The 22,102-nt window shown below is 43.0% G+C and overlaps 2 protein-coding genes across 6 annotated transcripts in view; both read left to right on the top strand.

The window, feature by feature from the left end:
• Positions 1-11,625, top strand: part of LOC139413555 (sodium-coupled neutral amino acid transporter 3-like) — a 70,813-nt gene extending 59,188 nt beyond the window's left edge. For 3 of the 4 annotated variants that reach the window (XM_071161060.1, XM_071161063.1, XM_071161062.1), the window contains 6 exons: positions 1,553-1,632; positions 2,099-2,199; positions 4,106-4,230; positions 5,870-6,014; positions 7,082-7,185; positions 8,568-11,623. In XM_071161060.1, coding sequence (XP_071017161.1) covers positions 1,553-1,632; positions 2,099-2,199; positions 4,106-4,230; positions 5,870-6,014; positions 7,082-7,185; positions 8,568-8,672 — 660 coding nt within the window. In that variant the 3' untranslated portion in view covers positions 8,673-11,623. Of the gene's footprint in view, positions 1-1,552; positions 1,633-2,098; positions 2,200-4,105; positions 4,231-5,869; positions 6,015-7,081; positions 7,186-8,567 lie in introns of all 4 variants that reach the window. The other variant, XM_071161061.1, reaches the window with a different exon arrangement.
• Positions 11,626-20,883: 9,258 nt separating this feature from the next.
• LOC139413554 (guanine nucleotide-binding protein G(i) subunit alpha-2-like) overlaps positions 20,884-22,102 on the top strand; it is an 84,676-nt gene continuing 83,457 nt past the window's right edge. Inside the window, exons 1-2 of one of the 2 annotated variants that reach the window (XM_071161059.1) lie at positions 21,057-21,552; positions 21,712-21,855. In XM_071161059.1, coding sequence (XP_071017160.1) covers positions 21,738-21,855 — 118 coding nt within the window. In that variant the 5' untranslated portion in view covers positions 21,057-21,552; positions 21,712-21,737. Of the gene's footprint in view, positions 21,856-22,102 lie in introns of both variants that reach the window. The other variant, XM_071161058.1, reaches the window with a different exon arrangement.

Raw genomic sequence — 22,102 nt, 5'->3', positions numbered from 1 at the left:
GAAATGCCAGCTCCCGTCTGACTAGAGAGTAGAACCGCTCAGGGACTCACGTCAGTCTCTGGGGCTGTATCAGACCCAGTAACAGTTCTCTCTCTCTTTGGCCCAACTCTGGGTTAGGGTTATCATACACAGTAACAGTCCTCTCTCTCTCTGGGTTAGGGTTATCAGACACAGTAACAGTCGTCTCTCTCTGGGTTAGGGATATCAGACACAGTAACAGTTCTCTCTCTCCTTGGGTTTGGGTTATCAGACCCAGTAACAGTTCTCTCTCTCTTTGGTATAGTATGTATATATAATCCTATTGTTATACATATATAATCCTGTTATTAGCATCCCTTAAAGATGTGTGAGATTTCCTTAGTCACCCAGGCTAGTTAGGCCAATCCCTCCTGCTGATCAGCTTACAGCCCAGGCATCGGTTAGCCGGCTAAAGCTGGCCAGTAGTTCCAAGTTAATCACAGGGAAACAATTAGCTCTGTGTGATGTGTGCGTCAAGGCCCTAATGGCTAGTAAAACGATGGGTTGGGGGTAAGACGGCTGGGGCTGGTGCAGCCATGGTGACTGTGTGGGTGGCCAGTAATAAACTGGTCCTGAACATCTAAAACTAAGAGCATTGTATTTGGTACAAATCATTCCCTAAGTTCTTGACCTCAGCTGTATCTGGTAATGAATGGTATGGCTGTTGAACAAAATGTTAAGACAAAATGACTTGGTGTTACCTTAGATTGTAAACTGTCACGGTCAAAACATATATAGATTCAATGGTTGTAAAGTTGGGGAGAGGCATGTCTGTAATAAAGAGACGCTCTGCTTTTTTGACACCACACTCCACAAAGCAAGTCCTGCAGGCTCTAGTTTTATCTTATCTTGATTATGGTCGAGTGCTGCAAGGAAAGACCTAGTTATTAAGCTGCAGCTGGCCCAGAATAGAGTGGCACATTTTGATCTTCACTGTAATCAGAGGGCTGATATAAATACTATGCATGCCAGTCTCTCTTGGCTAAGAGTTGAGGAGAGACTGACTGCATCACTTCTTCTTTTTGTAAGAAACATTCATGTGTTAATGTGTGAAAATCCCAAAATTGTTTACATAGTCAACTTACACACAGCTCTGACACATACACTTATCCCACCATACATGCCACCAGGGGTCTTTTCACAGTCCCCAAATCCAGAACAAATTCAAGAAAGCGTACAGTATAATACAGAGCCCTTATTGCATGGAACTTCCATCTCATATTGCTCATATAAACAGCAAACCTGGTTTCAAAAAACAGATAAAGCAACACCTCACGGCACAACGCCTCTCCCCTAGTTGACCTAGATAGTTTGTATGTATGCACTGATATGTAGGCTATGTGTGCCTTTTTAAAAATGTATGTAGTTCTGTCCTTGAGCTGTTCTTGTCTAATGATGTTCTGTATTATGTAATTCTGTATTATGATTCATATTTTGTGTGGACCCCAGGAAGAGTAGCTGCTGCTTTTGCAACAGCTATTGGGGATCCTAATAAAATGTCCAAACATACTTCATAGTGTTCTATTTTTTCCAGACGGCCTACACCATCCCAATCCTGGCATTTGCCTTTGTGTGCCACCCTGAGGTCCTGCCCATCTACACCGAGCTCAAAAAGTAGGTGCTCCACTTGCAACAGGATGCAGCGCTGTAGCTGTTTACTGTTGGACCCTGAATTCAGTTCAGTCACACTGCAGATAGGAAAATCATTATGTCAGCTATGTGCTTGGCTACTCATATGCCTGTGTCATATAGCACACTGCCTTGCATTCTCAGTAATGCCATGTGTAAATACACATGGCTAGCCTGGTCATAATCTGGATAATCATCCTGCTGCCTTGTTGAACCCACTATAACATCTGTCTCTTTAGATTCATCTGACATGTTCAGCCACAATATTACATTCCTTTGAGTCTTGGATCTTATGTAACTTCTGAAACAATCTCAGTCAAAGTACAGTATGATGACAAAAGATAAAACTGGCCTTTTTTGTTTGTGTCTTTGTGGGTATGTTGGTGTGTCTGTGTGTATGCTGTGTGTAAGTGTGTGTGACATCACATCATGCAATATTCTCTGATTTCAGCCCCACCAAGCAAAGGATGCAGCATGTGTCCAACATCTCCATTGTAGTCATGTACACCATGTACTTCCTGGCTGCTCTGTTTGGATACCTGACCTTCTATGGTGAGGCACCTCACCTCCATGTCATTACCTCTTTCTCTCCCACTCCCCTGCTCCCTATCTCACTCACGCTCCCTCTCCCCTGTTCTTTCGCTCTCCCCTGTTCTGTCTCTCTCTCTCTCTCTCTCTCTCTCTCTCTCTCTCTCTCTCTCTCTCTCTCTCTCCCCTGTTCTCTCTCTCTCTCTCTCTCTCTCTCTCATGTTCTCTCTCCCTCTCCCCTGTTCTCTCTCTCTCTCTCTCTCATGTTCTCTCTCTCTCTCCCTCTCCCCTGTTCTCTCTCTCTCGCTCCCGCTCCCCTGTTCTCTCTCTCTCTCTCTCTCTCTCTCTCCCCTGTTCTCTCTCTCTCTCTCTCTCTCTCTCATGTTCTCTCTCCCTCTCCCCTGTTCTCTCTCTCTCTCTCTCTCTCTCTCTCTCTCTCATGTTCTCTCTCTCTCTCCCTCTCCCCTGTTCTCTCTCTCTCTCTCTCTCTCTCTCTCTCTCTCTCTCTCTCTCTCTCTCTCTCTCTCTCTCTCTCTCTCTCATGTTCTCTCTCATGTTCTCTCTCTCTCGTTCCCTCTCTCATGTTCTCTCTCTTGCTCCCTCTCCCCTGTTCTCTCTCTCTCCCTCTCCCGTTCTCTCTCTCTCTCTCTCTCTCTCTCTCTCTCATGTTCTCTCTCATGTTCTCTCTCTCTCGCTCCCTCTCATGTTCTCTCTCTCTCTCCCTCTCCCCTGTTCTCTCTCTCTCTCTCTCTCCCATGTTCTCTCTCTCTCCCCCTTCCTTTTCTCTCTCTTTCTCTCCCTCTCCCGTTTTCTCTCCGTCTCTCTCTCTTTTCACTGCTGCTCATCCTGCTGCTGAATCTCATGCTTTTTCTCAGGCCCATTTTACATGAGTTTCAGGCTAGTTCATTTCGCTAACAGCAAAGCCACTTCTCACATTTGCCATCCATTTGCATGGACACAGCTCTTTTAGGCTTGAGAGGCTGTTATAAAATCAGTTAGTTAGTCTCAGATGGGACGATGGGTCATGTCATGTGGCTTCAGAAGTTTAGATAGTGGTAGAGAAACATAATGAAGTAACTACTCCTCCTAGTGGCCATTGTTCATGTCAGACCGGTTTGTAATATCCCAGTGATTCTATTCTATGACATTGTTATAAGCACAGTCAGAGCACTATATTACTGTAGTATATACAGATAACGGAAACACCGTTATGCTCATCAAACCATTCAGTGACCACGCGTGCCCTTTGGATGGAGGCATTGTCATACTATGGCAGCATAGCCATGGTAGCCAAAATAATTGAAACACTTGTTTAAATGAGGGATACAAAGTATATTGACAGCAGGTGCTTCCACACAGGTGTGGTTCCTGAGTTAATTAAACAATTAACATCCTTTCATGCTTAGGGTATAATTCTGGGCAGGCCATTATTTTGGCTACCATGGCTATGCTGCGATAGTATGACAATGCCCCCATCCAAAGGGCACGAGTGGTCACTGAATGGTTTGATGAGCATGAAAATTATCTCCAGATCTCAATGTTTTCCATCACCATCAACAAAACACCAAATTATGGAATTTCTGGTGGAAGAATGGTGTCGCATCCCTCCAATAGATTTCCAGACACTTGTAGAATCTATGCCAAGGTGCACTGAAGCCGTTCTGGCTCGTGGTGGTCCAGCGCCCTATTAAAACACTTTATGTTGGTGTTTCCTTTATTTTGGCAGTTACCTATATCTCAGTATAAGGCTCTGAGCAAAATGATGAGCAGCATCTAACGTGTAAGACAGATTTTGTATGCCTTCTGATGGAAAAAACATTGTTGTGAATGATATGTTGCATATAATTTGTACTACATTTTCTGCTCTTACTGGAGTTGGTGGTTATTGATGCTTCTCTAAGCCCTCCTCCTGTGTGTCGGCCCCCTATAGGTGAGGTGGAGTCAGAGCTGCTGCACACCTACAGCCGTCTGGACCCGTACGACACCCTGATCCTGTGTGTCCGTCTGGCCGTGCTCACTGCTGTCACACTCACCGTCCCCATTGTGCTCTTCCCTGTGAGTAGCCTAGTTACCTCAGCACAAATGGTGTCTGGCCCAATGAAACTGTGTAAGTAAAGATGTACAGTGCATTCAGAAAGTATCCATTTTCCACATTTTTTACGTCACAGCCTTATTCTAAAATGGATTGAAAAAACATGTATTTCCTCATTAATCTACACACAATACCATATAATGACAAAGCAAAAACTGTTTTTTAGAAATTGTTGCAAATGTATACAAAAACAAACGTATATATCACATTTACATAAGTATTCAGACCCTTTACTCATTACTTAGTTGAAGCACCTTTGGCAGCGATTACAGCCTTGAGTCTTCTTGGGTAAGATGCTACAGGCTTGGCACACCTGTATTTTGGGAATTTTCCCATTCTTGTCTGCAGATCCTCTCAAGCTCTCTCAGGTTGGATGGGGAGCGTCGCTGCACAGCTATTCTAAGATCTCTCCAGAGATGTTCGATTGGGTTCAAGTCCGGGCTCTGGCTGGCCCACTCAAGGACATTCAGAGTCTTGTCCCAAAGCCACTCCTGCATTGTCTTGGCTGTGTGCTTAGGGTCGTTGTCCTGTTGGAAGGTTAAACTTCGGTCCAATCTGAGGTCCTGAGCATTCTGGAGCAGGTTTTCATCAAGGATCGCTTTGTACTTTGCTCCATTCATCTTTCTCTTGATCATGACTTGTCTCCCAGTCCCTGCCGCTGAAAAAAAATAATGTGCCTTTTACTGAGGAGTATCTTCTGTCTGGTCACTCTACAATAAAGGCCTGATTGGTGGAGTGTTGCAGACATGGTTGTCCTTCTGGAAGGTTCTCCCATCTCTACAGAGGAAATCTGGAGCTCTGTCAGAGTGACCATCGGGTTCTTGGTCGCCTCCCTGACCAAGGGCCTTCTCCCCGATTGCTCCGTTTGGCCGGGCGGCCAGCTCTAGGAAGAGTCTTGGTGGTTCCAAACTTCTTAAATTTAAGAATGATGGAGGCCACTGTGTTCTTGGGAACTTTCAATTCTGCAGAAATGTTTTGGTACCCTTCCCCAGATCTGTGCCTCGACACAATCCTTTCTCGGAGCTCTACAGATAATTCCTTCGACCTCAAGGCTTGGTTTTTGCTCTGAAATGCACTATCAACTGTCAGACAGGTGTGTGCCTTTCCTAATCATGTCCAACCAATTGAATTGAATACAGGTGAAAGCCAATCAAGTTGTAGAAACATCTCAAGGATGATCATTGGAAACAGGATGCAACTGAGCTCAATTTCGAGTCTCGTAGGTCTGAATACTTATGTAAATAAGGTATTTCTGTTTTTATTTGTAACATATTTCAGAAAATGTCTAAACACCTGTTTTCACTTTGTCATTATGGGACACTGTGTGTACTTTGATGAGGAAACAAATACATGTAATCCATTTTAGAATAAGGTTGTAACTTAACAAAATGTGGAAAAGGGGAAGGGGTCTGGATACCTTCCAAATGCACTATATTATGTTTACTTAAAATGTAAACTGGCTGTCACTTTTGTTAAACGCATCTGTAAAAAGGGCATATTATTATATTAAAGCAGTGGATTTCTGCTCCTCTTTGATGAAAGGGTGTGTCTGTGAATAAGAATAGTGTTGTGACTGTGCTTTTCTCCTCATGTTCTCATCAGGTAAGGAGAGCCATCCAGCAGTTGTTTTTCCCCAACAAGACATTCTACTGGCCACGCCACATTGCCATCGCTGTCACCCTGCTCACTCTCATCAACATGCTGGTCATCTTCGCGCCTAACATCCTGGGCATCTTCGGCATCATTGGTAGGAATTTTTTAAATGCACATCTCTAGAAACTATTCCTTATGACGCAAGGCAAGGCTACCTGAAATTGGATAGAAAAGGGCACAACTGCCTATGAGCGAAAGCTTAGGAATGAAGATGATTTGTAAAAAAAATTCAAACATTTGGTACTTGATTAAGTTTGATTTTTTTTACAAATCATCTTCATTCCTAAGCTTTCGCTCATAGGCAGTTGTAGAATGCATAATTCAAATTTGTGCCAAAATGTAAAACAATTATTAACTTTACTTCAGGAATATACTTTTAATTCAGACCCTTTTGGAATGAAGCAGTCTAATCTTCTGCATCATGACTTTACTAAGAGGAAATGAAATTGTACAGACAGACAGAGATCTATTTGCCCTCACATACTCTACAGTAAACCAAGTGTCCTCACAGTTTATTTACCTTCATTTAACTAGGTAAGCCCTTTAAGAACAAATTCTTATTTTCAATGATGTGCTAGGAACATGTTCAGGGGCAGAACAACAGATCTTTACCTCGTCAACTTGGGGATTTGATCTTGCAACCTTTCGGTTACTAGTCCAACACTCTAACCTCTAGGCTACCTGCCACCCCACAGTTTAATGATCATAGCATCTTTCATTTCGCCCTAGACCTTATGCATGAAATCCTCAATGACGGATTTGGAGACATTTTAGGGGAAAGCTCTTAAATCACCTCAGGAATGCATACTATAAACCTTAATCAAAGTCTTGTGATCGTTATGCAACTGAAATGTTCAATCATTTCCTCAAGGATTATAATGCCTTAGTTTTAGCATTTTATTGTCCCCTACTCTGAGTAGTTTCATTCGTATTTTTGAGTGAACAGTAATCTGTTGTGTTTAACACTAAGTTTAAGACTTTCCATGCCAATAAAGCCTTTTGTATTGTATTTATTTAGTTTCTGCTGGTGTCATTCTGACAGTCGTGACATCGCTAGGCTACCTCCTCACTGTTAAATTGCGCTCTTGTTATTCTACAGTTCTGTGAAGCTCATTGTTTGACATAATGGCTAAAGAGTGTCTTTGTCCTCTCCTCGCTCAGGTGCCACATCTGCCCCCTGCCTCATCTTCATCTTCCCTGCTGTTTTCTACATCCGCATCGTACCCGAAGAGGAGGAGCCCATGCGCTCCACCCCCAAAATCCTGGTGAGCGATGTCCCCTAGCGCCAAAGACTACTGTCATGTATATGTATTTTTTACACATATTTTATTTAACAAGACAAGTCAGTTAAGAACAAATTCTTATTTACAATGACGTTCTACCCTGGCCAAACTCTAACGATGCTGGGCCAATTGTGCGCCGCCCAATGGGACTCCCAATCACGGACGGTTGTGATACAGCCTGGAATCGAACCATGGTCTGTAGTGATGCCTTTAGCACTGAGATGCAGTGCCTCAGACTGCTGTGTCACTTGGGAGCCCACGTGACAAATATCTTTCCGGTTTGTTTAGTATGGGCATGTAAACAATTAAGCATAAGTGCACATAATAGAATATAACATAATAGAATATAACATAATAGAATATAACATAATAGAATGTAACAATATAATATAACATAATATAATATAACAATAGAATATAACAATAGAATATAACAATATAATATAACATAATAGAATTGAACATAATAGAATTGAACATAATAGAACAGAATAGAATAGAATAGAACAAAAGAATATAACATAATAGAATATAACAATAGAATATAACATAATAGAATATAACAATAGAATATAACATAATAGAATATAACATAATAGAATATAACATAATAGAATATAACAATAGCATATAACATAATAGAATATAACATAATATAATATAGCATAATAGAATATAACATCATACAATATAACATAATAGAATATAACAATAGAATATAACATAATATAATAATACATAATAGAATATAACATAATATAACATAATAGAATATAACAAAATATAATATAACATAATAAAATATAACATAATAGAATATAATAGAATATAACACAATAGATGATAACATAATAGAATATAACATAATATAACATAATAGAATATAACATAATAGAACATAATAGAATATAACATAATAGGAATTTGACTGTGAGCTTTCAATTAGATTAGAATAACTACAGAGAGTGTGCCTGGAGATTATCTGCTGAAACAATGTTTGAATTGCTAAATATAGACGATGCAGATCCATTTTATTCACTCATCCATTCAGAATCCTTTCGATATATTTGCTGAGTGAGTAAGGCAGTTTTAATGTCATGCCACTCTAATATCATAATTACAATTCAGAAATGTATACACAAGCCCTAGACTACAATAATAATGATTCAATAGCTTTGAGTGCATTAAGGCTGAAACTCAGTGACAGAGTCATCAACTATGTGCATTACCCCTCTCACATCCTTCCTCACTCTCTCTCCTCTACTCTCTCCCCCCCCTCTCTCTCTTTCTCTCTCTCTTTCTCTCCCTCCCTCTTTCTCACTCTCTCTCTCTCTCTCTCCCTCTCATCTACCTCTCTCTCGCAGGCTGCCTGCTTCGCTGGAATAGGCTTCCTGTTTATGATAATGAGCCTGAGCTTTATCCTCATTGATTGGACGTCGGGGAGTAGCAAAGCCAGCAGCGGTCACTAGACGGCTTCTACCGTCTTCAGTTTTTATGTTGTAAATCTAGACCTGTATGGTATTTTCTCTGTGTTTTCATGGATCATATTTTGTAGAGGATGTACTATCTCTTCCTCCAGAAAGAGTGGGCCAGAGTGTCTAGAAATGGGGAGTTCAGTCTTCTGGAGGTTTCTGCTGCCCGCTGGAAGAAGATAGTGCATTCGAAACAAATGTAAAGTCAAGCTGGCTCGCTGAATCTGCCACCACCTCCCATTCCAGCCCTGCCCCCAGACCAGACCCATAACCCATTACCCTATAAACTTGTACTCTGTGAATCACAGCAAGAATCTAACTGCCACACTTTAGTCTAAACAACCACGTAGCGTTCTTCAACAGTAGGGGAGAAGAAGGCACAACAGATCGTTGGGGGCTGGACAGTTATTTTATATTTGTAGCCAAAGTCTACTGTATTCATTTATTCATGAAATTAGGTCATGGCAAGATTCTGTGAAATAGCTGAGGAAATGTGGCATTAAAAGCTATTGGACAATGGCATCATCCAGTGACCCGTGCTGCTGTCACCCTGGTGGCCAGGTGTCGTCCTACTAGACGCTCGGCTTCAGTCCTCACAGATATCAGAGGATGGAACCATACAACTGATATGCGACTGTACAGTGTATACAGTGTGTATAGAGTAGGTTGACTCTACCATTACAGTAGAGTATGATATGTATACAGAGAGATTTATTTTTGTATAATTTTTATTTGATAAAGGGTATAATATGGACCTTTTTGAGTCTATCCTCAGCAACAGTATCAAGGCTATCATATCACATTGGTGTGTCTCTTTGTTACTTGCACTGAACCATATCAGAATAGTTTTTTCATGGTTCAAGGAGCAGCTCTGATGTCTAAAATTGAAGGAATGCCTGGCTATAATCTCAGTATGAGGGTCTATTTTAGAGGTGGAGGTTATCGTTAACTTGGTCCTGGATCGGTGGGGGTGTATATCTCTGCATTGTCATGTTTAGATCATTTGAGCTCTCACTAGGACCAGTGTCCTTAGTGGCGGAGGAGGCTCTCTACCTGGGTTTGTTGTTGTGTTGTTTCTGAACATTTACTGAACGTGATCAGAGACAACCCAAAAATCTAAAGAAAACTCACGGTGTCAATTCATTATGTGGAGAATCAAGGATGACGTGTGTAAATATGGTTATTTCTAGGACAAGAATGTTTTTTTCCCTAACTAAAGTTCAGTCTAGTGACATGGTGCCATGATAAGCACACAATGTTGTATCAACGCCTCTCTAACATCACTGCGAAGTAGGTGGGTATAGCACTGTCAGCTGATATGTACAACTTCTTCCTATAGCCAATAATCAATTGAAATGCAAACAATTTATTTGTAAGATACTCATACGTTTTATAGATATGATTTTAAGGGACAACCCTTTATAATACAAATGTCAATCTCTGAAAAATCTAAACGTCTAAAGCCTAAGTAAACTGTATAATCCTATGTATGTTACATTACAAAACAACATGTATTTAAGGTCTAACATGGTACAAAGACGTTTCCTCCAACTACTTGAAGCTCTTTCTCTCCTGTTCTGTCTGCATAGTGTTCAGCAGCCCTGCAGTGATTTAAGTGTGAACATGGTGTGTGAACATGGCGTGTACATGGTGTGTGAACATGGTGTGTACATGGTGTGTGAACATGGTGTGTGATCATGGTGTGTACATGGTGTGTGAACATGGTGTGTACATGGTGTGTGATCATGCTGTGTGTCTGTTTGTCTGCTCCAGTATGGAGCAAACCCAATTATGTACAGTGGATGTACTGTAAAGATTGTGAGTGTGTCTGTGTTGTTGAAATGAAATATGGCTCTACTGTCTTTTAATTGTGGTACTTACTTATACACTATTGTATTGTGAAACGATCAATGGATACATGAACCATAAGTGTAATGTGTAAATCCTAGGCTTATGAATCCCATTGACTCTTACCAAATTAGTCAAATAAGATTCAAAGCCTGACTATGAACCTTTGATAATCTCAGACTGCTCTGTTGTCAGGTATGAGTGGAATAGTATTTCTGGTCAGTTTCTAAGCATCCCTGTAGCTGCTTTTGGGGACTGTCTGCCAACTCTTGCAGGTGTTGAGCAGGTTTGATACAGTAGTCAGATGGAATGTCCCCTGTCTCTCTCTGTTGTTTTCCTTGTGATGAAGTTACAGATTCCACACTACAGTGAGTGCTGTAATTTTGTATATGAGTATTGTATCATTGTGCTGTCAAACTTGGTTGTAAAGCGCAACAAACTCTTCTCTCAATCAATCATTAATACATGTTTCCTTAAAGAATAACCAGTCTGCATGAGCCGGTATACAGTACATCAGGATCAGCCAGCTCTGCTCTCTCTATCTATTACTCATTTATTTAATAGCTTATTGGATGAATTTGTTTCTATTTAAATAAAGATCCATGTTTAAAGTCATATTTTAACAACATGTTTGTGTTATTCTGATTTCATATACAACTGGTATGTTATTCTCTGACAGATCAGCCCTTACACATACCATGTGTAACACCAGGGGGAGACATTCAGAAAGTGGCTGAGATGATATCTGACTGTCTGGTAACGCTCCTTATACAGTTCTCTCATTTCCTTGTGTGATTTAATGAAATTGGTATAGTTCATGAAATATCGACTTCAACCAGCATTTCTAAATAATGTATATAAATGTAAACCCTTTATATTCAATATGCATATCTAGTTTGTATAATGTAAAAAGCCAGAACTGTAGTTTTAGTCAGATAATTAAAAAGAGAAATGTAATAATTTTTAAAGTGCTTTTAAACTATTTTGCCCTTCATTTTATGTCTTTATTTTATTGTATGTCAATATATTTGAATACAATGCTGGCATTTATTGTACTGTAAACAATGTTGCAATAAAAACAATAAAATAACATTATTATTTTTATTTTTCATCATGATGATTTTGGAACTTCTATATCTGTCCTATTGCACCAAATCTGTCCCTCACTATGACGCTATGTACAATAAAAGGTATAATACACATATTGCTTCATACTGTGCATGCCAATCACGGGCGGTTGTGATACAGCCTGGAATCGAGCCAGGGTCTGTAGTGACGCCTCTAGAACTGAGATGCAGTGCCTTGACCGCTGTGTCACTCGGGAGCCCCATCCAGATTACATTTTCAAATTCAGTTCTCTGGTACTTTGCCAGCCAGGAAAGGTAGAGAAGATCAGATAGAATGAAAGGGTCTCTGTGGTAAAAATAAGCTTCCGGTGGTTTCTGAAGCCAATGTAGCATGTTGACTGCTACATAGCATTTGAACCGTTTTGGCTATAAGCTATTCCTGAACGTATAGACTCTCTGGAACATGGACGTGCCTTCTGTTCCCCTCAAAGGCTGCGCAGGACATGTTAAAAGGGAGTGTCACAAAAAGGGCAATTTGGCCCCTATAAGAAAATAGTTGAATAGCCCTGTCATCACTCCTTTTAATCTTGCTCTTGTGACTGACTGGGTTCGAACCAGGTCTCCTGCATGTGACAGCACCAATATAACTACCTGGGTTCGAAATCAGGCCTACTGCAGAACAGTAACAGTTTCTGTGGCAAACAAAGCAGACAGATTTGTGCACCCCATTTAATGAAAGTGCAACAGAGGTAGATTGGGGATCCATGCACTCGTGTTCCAGAGAGTCTAAGAATACAGCCAAATTCATAGAAAGAAAATAAATGAAACATGCCACATTGGCTTCAGAAATCAAATCTATCATTGGGGTTATGGCAGGATGAAGTCGGTGAAGAGTAGCCTCAAATATCAGCCTCAAGTATATATTTAGCGTACACATGAATCTCGGCAAAAAAAATGTTTTGTGTAATGATGTAGGCTAATCTTTATAGTTGCTGTCATATCGTAGTTCCAAAAAAAGAACACTACTTTGACTGCCTGTCTGTCTCCTGAGCCGCTTAGCCAATGTTTGCTATGATGATGAAAAAATAACATTCAATCACTAATTAGACCGCGTGTCTGTGGGCTTGTTCGACATTGCAGCCGACAGTGCAGGCAACTGCCGACTAACTGATCTACAAATCACCTTGCATCATAAATAATGACTTATTGGTATTTGTAGATCAGTCAGTCAGTCATAATTTAGCCATGATACATCATGGTTGTGATGCTCTCGAACACAGCCTGTGTCTTGCTGTGTTCCACATCTGGGCAGCCGAACATTCTGGGCAGCCGAACATTCTAGGCATCATGGTGAGAGTGAATAGCTGCATGTAACTCAGCAGCTGAGAAGAACATGAAATCACTAGACTGCCTGTTTATGTTTGCAATACTGACAACTATGTTTGTACCAACATTTGATAGTGTATTTTGTGTAAAACATGTACATAGCTGCATGTAGCCTACTCCCCTCCTGAAAAAATAAAAAAGCAGAGCACTCTACCTAGACAGTTGAGTGGGCACTTAACTATATAAAAAAAAAAATCCTGCACATTCTTAGAAATATCCATATTGGGATACAGAAACTCTATCAGTAGCTACTCCACATATTCAATATAAGAGACAATCATTACCGTACTTTGAAATGTAGGTGGTGGCAATGTGCTGGTGGGGATTCATTAGCATATGTGGAGGCATGGTCTAAAATATATTGTATTTCTGCCAACCATTAATGAAAGTGTTTTTATCATTATGGTTTTATCATTATGTTGAAGAAGGTTGACGAACTTGTTTGTCCACTCGTTTGTCCACTCCAGTTCTATAATTGTTGTAAAAGCTTGTGAAAATCAAGAGCTGCACTCTTAGGTAACTGTGTGTAAGGGTTTTCTTCTGTGGACGAAGGATCGGACCAAAACGCAGCATGGTTAGTGTTCAACATGTTTAATAAAGACCATAAACGTGAACACTACAAAATACCAAAACAACAAATGTGAAAAACCGAAACAGTCCTATCTGGTGCATAGACACAAAGACAGAAGACAAAACCCAACACAAAACAGGCTACCTAAATATGGTTCCCAATCAGAGACAATGATTAACACCTGCCTCTGATTGAGAACCATATCAGGCCAAACATAGAAATGGGAAAACTAGACACACAACATAGAATGCCCACTCAGCTCACGTCCAGACCAACACTAAAACAAAGAAAACCCAAAAGAACAATGGTCAGAACGTGACAAAACCTGAACCTATAGGGGAGGGTCTGGGTGGGCATCTGTCCGGCGGCTCTGGAGGATCCTGGCGGACTGGCGGCTCCGGACAGGCGGGAGACTCTGGCGGCTCCGGACAGGCGGGAGACTCTGGCGGCTCCGGACTTTTTGTTTCTACAGATTTGGATGGCAGGAAAACCATTCAATAAAAGAATAAGAGAGCTCTGTTGTAAAGCAATGAGCCATCATCAGACAGTGATAGATACAGTGCATTCACACCCCTTGACTTTTTCCAAATTTTGTTGCTACAGCCTGAATTTAAAAATGATTGCCTTTAGATTTTATTGTCATTGGCCTACACACAATACAAATGAAAATCTGAAATGCCTTGCCTGGAAGGGCAGCTATTGGTAGATGGGTAAAAAAAAAAGAAAGCAGACTGAATATCCCTTTGAGCATGGTGAAGTTATTAATTACACTTTGGATGGTGTATCAATACACTAACTCAGTTGCCAGAGAGGAAGGAAACCGCTCAGGGATTTCACCATGAGGCCAATGGTGATTTTAAAACAGTTACAGAGTTTAATGGCTGTGATTAGGAGAAAACTGAGCATGGATCAACAACAGTGTGGTTACTCCACTATATTAACCTAATTCACAGAGTGAAAAGAAGGAAGCCTGTACAGAATAAAAAATATTCCCAAACATGCATCCTGTTCACAAAAAGGCATTAAAGTAATACTGCAACAAATGTGGCAAATAAATGAATTTTTTTTCCTGAATACAAAGTGTTATGTTTGGGGCAAATCCAATACAACACATTGTTGAGTACCACTCTCCATAATTTCAAGCATAGTGGAGGCTGCATGTTATGGGTATGCTTGTAATCGTTAAGGACTAGGGAGTGTTTCAGGTTAAAATAAATACATGGAATGGAGCTAAGCACAGGCAAAATCCTAGAGGAAACTCTGGTTCAGTCTACTTTACACCAGACACTGGGCGATTAAGTAACCTTTCAGCAGGACAATGACCTAAAACACAAGGCCAAATCTACACTGGATTTGCTTACCAAGAAGACAGTGAATGTTCCTGAGTGGCCGAGTTACAGTTATGGCAAGACCAGAAAATGTTTGTCTAGCAATGATCAACCACCAATTTGACAGAATTTGAAGAATTTTGTAAAGAATAATGGGCAAATGTTGCGCCATCCTTAGAGACTTAGAAATATACACAGAAATACTCAGAAGTATTGACTCAGGACTGTGAATACTTACAGTGGGGCAAAAAAGTATTTAGTCAGCCACCAATTGTGCAAGTTCTCCCACTTAAAAAGATGAGAGAGGCCAGTAATTTTCATCATAGGTACACTTCATCTATGACAGACAAAATGGGGAACAGAATCCAGAAAATCACATTGTAGGATTTTTTTATGAATTTATTTGCAAATTATGGTGGAAAATAAGTATTTTGTATGTCTGCTGACAACAAGCCAGCACAGGCATTTTGCCACCTCTGCTGAAGAGAGCTGATGAACTGTCATCTTTTGTCACTTCTAGGTTAGACTACTACAATGCTCTACTTTCCGGCTACCCAGTTAAAGCACTAAATAACCTTCAGTTAGTGCTAAACGTGACTGCTAGAATCTTGACTAGAACCCAAAAAATGTATCATATTACTCCAGTGCTAGCCTCTACACTGGCTTCCTGTTAAGGCAAGGACTGATTTCAAGGTTTTACTGCTAACCTACAAAGCATTACATGGGCTTGCTCCTACCTATCTTTCCGATTTGGTCTTTCCGTACATACCTACACGTGCTCTACGGTCACAAGACGCAGGCCTCCTAACTGTCCCTAGAATTTCTAAGCAAACAGCTGGAGGCAGGGCTTTCTCCTATAGAGCTAAATTTTTTTGGAATGGTCTGCCTATCCATGTGAGAGACGCACCTCGGTCTCAAATTGTAAGTCTTTATTGAAGACTCATCTCTTCAGTAGGTCCTATGATTGAGTGTAGTCTGGCCCAGGAGTATGAAGGTGAATGGAAAAGCACTGGAACAACGAACCGCACTTGCTGTCTCTGCCTGACCGGTTCCCCTCTCTCCACTGGGATTCTCTGCCTCTAACCCTGTTACAGGGGCTGTGTCACTGGCTTACTGGTGCTCTTCCATGCCGTCCCTAGGAGGGGTGTGTCACTTGAGTGGGTTGAGTCACTGATGTGATCTTCCTGTCCGGGCTGGCGTCCCACCCCTTGGGTTGTGCCATGGCGGAGATCTTTGTGGGCTATACTCAGGCCTTGTCTCAGGATGGTAAGTTGGTGGTTGAAGATATCCCTCTAGTGGTGTGGGGGCTGTGCTTTGGCAAAGTGAGTGGGGTTATATCCTGCCTGTTTGGCCCTGTCCGGGGGTATCGTCGGATGGGGCCAGTGTCTCCCGACCCCTCCTGTCTCAACCTCCTAGGATCAGTCTGTTATATCTGGAGTATTTCTCCTGTCTTATCCGGTGTCCTGTGTGAATTTAAGAATGCCCTCTCTAATTCTCTCTCTCTCTCTTTCTTTCTCTCTCTCGGAGAACCTGAGCCCTACGACCATGCCTCAGGACTACCTGGCCTGATGACTCCTTGTTGTCCCCAGTCCACCTGGCCGTGCTACTGCTCCAGTTTCAACTGTTCTGCCTGCGGTTATGGAACCCTGACCTGTTCACCGGACGTGCTACCTGTCCCAGACCTGCTGTTTTCAACTCTCTAGAGACAGCAGGAGCAGTAGAGATACTCTGAATGATCGGCTATGAAAAGCCAACTGACATTTACTCCTGAGGTGCTGACATGTTGCACCCTCTGCTTATGCATACTCTGAATAAGAGCTTTGACAGTAAAGGAAATTATTCTTTCTCTACTTGCTTTTTATAAATGGTAAACAGTGAGAGCAATGTTGACAGGTCTCTTAACATGATGAGTTAGTCTTTAACAAGCTGAAAAGTATACTGAACAAAAATACTGTATGAACGCAACATGCAACAATTTGCCAAGATTTTACAGAGTTACAGTTCATGTAAGGAAATCAGTCAATTGATATACATTCATTAGGGCCTAATCTATGGATTTCACATGACTGGGAATACAGATATACATCTGTTGGTTACAGATACCTTTAAAAAACAAGGTTGGGGCATGGATCAGATAACCAGTCAGTATCTGGTGTGACCACCATTTGCCTCATGCAGCGTGACACATCTCCTTCGCATAGAGTTGATCAGGCTGTTGATTGTGGCCTGAGGAATGTTGTTCCACTCCACTTCAATGGCTGTGCATAGTTGCTAGATATTGGCGGGAACTGGAACACGCTGTCATACACATTGATCCAGTGCATCCCAAACATGGTGACATGTCTGGTGAGTATGCAGGTCATGGAAGAACTTGGAAATTTTCAGCTTCCAGGAATTTTGAACAGATCCTTGCAACATGGGGTTGTGCATTTTCATGTTGAAACATCAGTTAATGGTGGCAGATGAATGGCAAAGAATCTCTGTGCATTCAAATCGCCATCGATAAAATGCAATTGTGTTCGTTGTTCATAGTTTATGCCTGCTGTCATGATCGTCGTATTGAGGAGACCGGCATGACAGGCGGCTCTGGCAGCTCCTGGTTGGCTGACGGCTCTGGCGGCTCCTGGCTGGCTGACGGCTCTGGCGGCTCCTGGCTGGCTGGCGGCTCTGGCGGCTCCTGGCTAGGCTGACGGCTCTGACGGGTCCTGGCTAGGCTGACGGCTCTGGCGGGTCCTGGCTAGGCTGTTGGCTCTGGCGGGTCCTGGCTGACTGACTGCTCAGGACAGACTGGCGGCTCCGACGGCTCAGGACAGACTGGCGGCTCGGACGGCTCAGGACAGACTGGCGTTTCCGGCGGATCCGGACTGGAGGGAGACTCCGGCGGATGCGGACTGGAGGGAGACTCCGGCGGATGCGGACTGGAGGGAGACTCTGGCGGATGCGGACTGGAGGGAGACTCCGGCGGATCCGGACTGGAGGGAGACTCCGGCGGATCCGGACTGGAGGGAGACTCCGGCGGGCCAGGACTGGAGGGAGACTCCGGCGGACCAGGACTGGTAGGTTCCGGACTGCGACCCGTCGTGGTAGGTTCCGGACTGCGACCCATCGTGGTAGGTTCCGGACTGCGACCCGTCGTAGGAGGTTCCGGTCTGTAGACTGTTGCTGGACGCTCTGGACTGGGTACTGTTGCCGGACGCTCTGGACTGGGTACTGTTGCCAGACGCTCTGGACTGGGTACTGTAGCCGGACGCTCTGGACTGGGTACTGTAGCCGGATGCTCTGGACTGGGTACTGTAGCATGGGTACTGTAGCAGGACGCTCTGGACTGGGTACTGTAGCCGGACGCTCTGGACTGGGTACTGTAGCCGGATGCTCTGGACTGGGTACTGTAGCAGGACGCTCTGGACTGGGTACTGTAGCCGGACGCTCTGGACTGGGTACTGTAGCCGGATGCTCTGGACTGGGTACTGTAGCAGGACGCTCTGGACTGGGTACTGTAGCCGGACGCTCTGGACTGGGTACTGTAGCCGGACGCTCTGTACTGGCGAGGCGCACTGTAGGCCTGGTGCATGGTGCCGGCACTGGTGATACTGGGCCGAGGACACCCACCTCAGGGTGAGTGCGGGGAGGAGGAACAGGTTGTACTGAACTGCCGAGGCGCACTATAGACCTGGTGCGTGGTGCCGGCACTGGTGGTACCGGGCTGGGGTCACGCACCTCCGGGAGAGTGCGAGGAGCAGGAACAGGAAGTACTGGACACTGGAGGCGCACTGGTGGCCTGGTGCGTGGTGCCGGCACTGTTGGTACCGGGCTGGAGACACGCACCTCAGGGTGAGTGCGGGGAGGAGGAACAGGGCATACAAGGCTCTGGAGACGCACAGGAAGCCTGGTGCGTGGTGTTGGCACTGGTGGTATTGGGCCGAGGACACGCACCTCAGGGCGAGTGCGGTAGAAGGAACAGGGCGTACTGGACTGCCGAGGCGCACTATAGACCTGGTGCGTGGTACCGGTACTGATGGTACCGGGCTGAGAACACGCACCTCAGGATGAGTGCGAGAAGCAGGAACAGGACACACCGGGTTGGGAAGGTGTACTGGAGACTTGGTGTGTATAGCCGGCATCAAATCTTCCGGAACTTTAACACAAGTTTCAGGATGAGTACGAGGAACTGACACAGGTGGCATCGGACAGCTAACACGCTCCTCAGGGCGAATGCCGTGCATACTACGCCAAACCAACAGCTCTCTCTCTTCACTCTCCTCCAAATTCGTCAACAACTCCTCGAATGTCTCATAATCTCCCCTCCGTTCACTCTCCTCCAATCTGTCCAATAACTCCTCGACAATCTCCGACTCAACCCTCAACTTCGCCGACTGCTCCAAGTGCCCCCCCAAGACATTTTTGGGGCTGCCTCTCGGGCTTCCAGCCGCGCTGCCATGCTGCCTCCTCATACCGGCGCCTCTCTGCTTTAGCTGCCTCCAACTCTGCCTTGGGGCGGCGATATTCCCCTGGTTGTGCCCAGGGTCCTCCCCCGTCCAGAATTTCCTCCCAAGTCCATGAGTCCTGCGATCGCTGCTGCTGCCTTTTACCACGCTGCTTGGTCCTTTTATGGTGTCACATTCGTCGAATGGAGGAGACCAAGGCACAACGTGATATGAATACATGTTCTATATTTAATGAAAAAGAACACTAAAACAAACTTACAAAACAACAAACGAACGTGACGCTATATATAAACAGTGCAGACACAGGCAACTTGAAATAGACAATAACCCACGAAATACCCAAAGAAGATGGATGCCTAAATAGGGTTCCCAATTAGAGGCAACGATGAACAGCTGCCTCTAATTGAGAACCAATCCAGGCAACCACAGACATACATAAACACCTAGATGGTAAACAACCCCATAAATCTCCAAAAACCCTAGACAGTACAAAACACATACATCACCCACGTCACACCCTGACCTAACCAAAATATATAAAGAAAACAAAGAATACTCAGGTCAGGGCGTGACACATGCCCATGCCATAACCTCACAGTCACCATGGGGCACTCTGTTCATAAGGTTGACATAAGCAAACCGCTCGCCCACATGACGCCACACACGTGGTCTGCGGTTGTGAGGACGGTTGGACATACTGCCAAATTCTCTAAAAAGACATTTGAGGCGGCTTATGGTTGAGAAATAAACATTAAATTGTCTGGCAACAGCTCTGGTGGACATTCCTGCAGTCAGCATGCCAATTGCACGGTCCCTCAAAGGTTGAGACATCTGTGGCATTAAACTGCACATTTTAGAATGGTCTTTTATTGTCCCCAGCACAAGGTTCACCTGTGTCATGATCATGCTGCTTAATCAACTTCTTGATATGCCACACCTGTCAAGTGGATGGATTATCTTGGCAAAGGAGAAATGCTCACTAACAGGGATGTAAAGAAATGTGTGCACTAAAGTTGAGAGAAATAAGATTGTTGTGCGTATGGAACATTTCTGGGATCTTTTATTTCAGCTCATGAAACATGGGACCAACACCTTACTTGTTACATTTATATTTTAGTTTAGTTTAAATACTCCACTGAAAAGACTTGTTAGGTAGACCTAACAATGTGCGTCTAAAGAGTCCATAAAATGTTTTTTTTGTCATAAAGCCTTGAATCACTAGTTTAATTTGATTTCCCCTACAATAATGTAGTATGTTTTCAAGACTAACTCAATCGATTTGTCCTTGTAGAAACTTTCACCCTAATGAAATTGGCCTTATACTATCCATTGACATGAGCAAAATGTAATTGGCAATAACGAATAGGCTGTGATAAATTAAATGAGATGAATGAGTAAATTAGATATTGTATTAATCATGTTTTAAATTTATCACTGACGACAATTTCATGAAACACTACATTTCCCATGAAGCAAAGTAGGTGGGCGATTCGCACTGGGTCGTCTCTAGTTAATACAGCCATAAAGTAATAAACCCCGCCTATTTCTACAATGTTTCTTCTTAAAATCTGATTTTAAACCTAACCCTAATCTTAACACTAACCTTAATCACACTGCTAATCGTATGCCTATCCCTACATTTAAATTAAGACAAAAATCAAATTTTTAGCATATACTTTGTGGCTGTGTTATCTATAGTGGAAACCCTGGCACTTTGCTGACTTGGGAGGTGACTGAACTGTCTTCGGTTTGTTGGGCAGAGAGGAACTTCACAGCTGCTACGGGTGTGGTTTTTAACGTGATAAATCTTAACGAAGAGAACAGTGCATAACATCACTCACACACTGAACGACTAAATTATAACTCCGAGGAAGAGGAGCAACATAGCTCAGCGTCACAGTGGTTTATTGAATTTTGGTTCATTGCAAATTGGCATCGGAAATCGATCTGCTCCGCGGTCTTCACAGCTGGAATACTTTTGCTGAGGTTCCGTGACCCTTTTTCTTGGTCTAAAACGTGAACTTAACTGATTTTATTGACGCGCCCTCAAAATAAATTGTTGTTACTCAAAGTTTGTGTCCTCGTAATGACAAACAAATGACATTTTTTCTGTCGGCTTGGATAGAATGTTAAAAAATAGGCCTTAAACTTGGTTTACAAACGAGGAAACATCTGGAATAGAAAAGTGAATTCGGACTAAATTTAATCAATCATTTGGATGCTGGTTTGTGGGTGAGTCAAACTTATTTTCCAGTCGTATTTCTCAAAGAGGAAGTTGCATTTCTCAACCACACAACACTGGACTGGGAACTATTTAAAAAACATAAACACTCAGAAATAGAGCCCTAAATAGGCTACATCATTTTTGTGTGATATCGTTCCGATAAACAGCAGTCCTGAAGCGTGCACTTGGAACCATGGGGTGTACAGTGAGTCAGGAAGATAAAGCCGCGGCCGAGAGGTCCAAAATGATTGACAAAAACCTTCGAGAAGATGGAGAGAAGGCGGCGAGAGAAGTGAAACTGCTCCTTTTGGGTATGTACCACCAAACATTATATTCCTTGTCTAAATCCATTCAATGAAGATTCGCATGAACGTTGCATTGTATCCAGCTTTACGATCGTGAACTGGCAATCTAATTTGTTGCAATGTTGCGAGACATAGAGGTAGGTAATGATTCATGGTAAAAGCTTTGAGGTAGAGTGTGTGTGTGTGTGACGAGGAGTAGGCTAGGTAAACTCACTAATCTCCCTCATTAGCCATTTTGATGTAGTTACTTGCC

This window comes from Oncorhynchus clarkii, chromosome 7, assembly GCF_045791955.1.
Source record: "Oncorhynchus clarkii lewisi isolate Uvic-CL-2024 chromosome 7, UVic_Ocla_1.0, whole genome shotgun sequence".
Lineage (NCBI taxonomy): Eukaryota > Metazoa > Chordata > Actinopteri > Salmoniformes > Salmonidae > Oncorhynchus > Oncorhynchus clarkii.
This window is presented reverse-complemented; position numbering and strand designations above follow the sequence as displayed.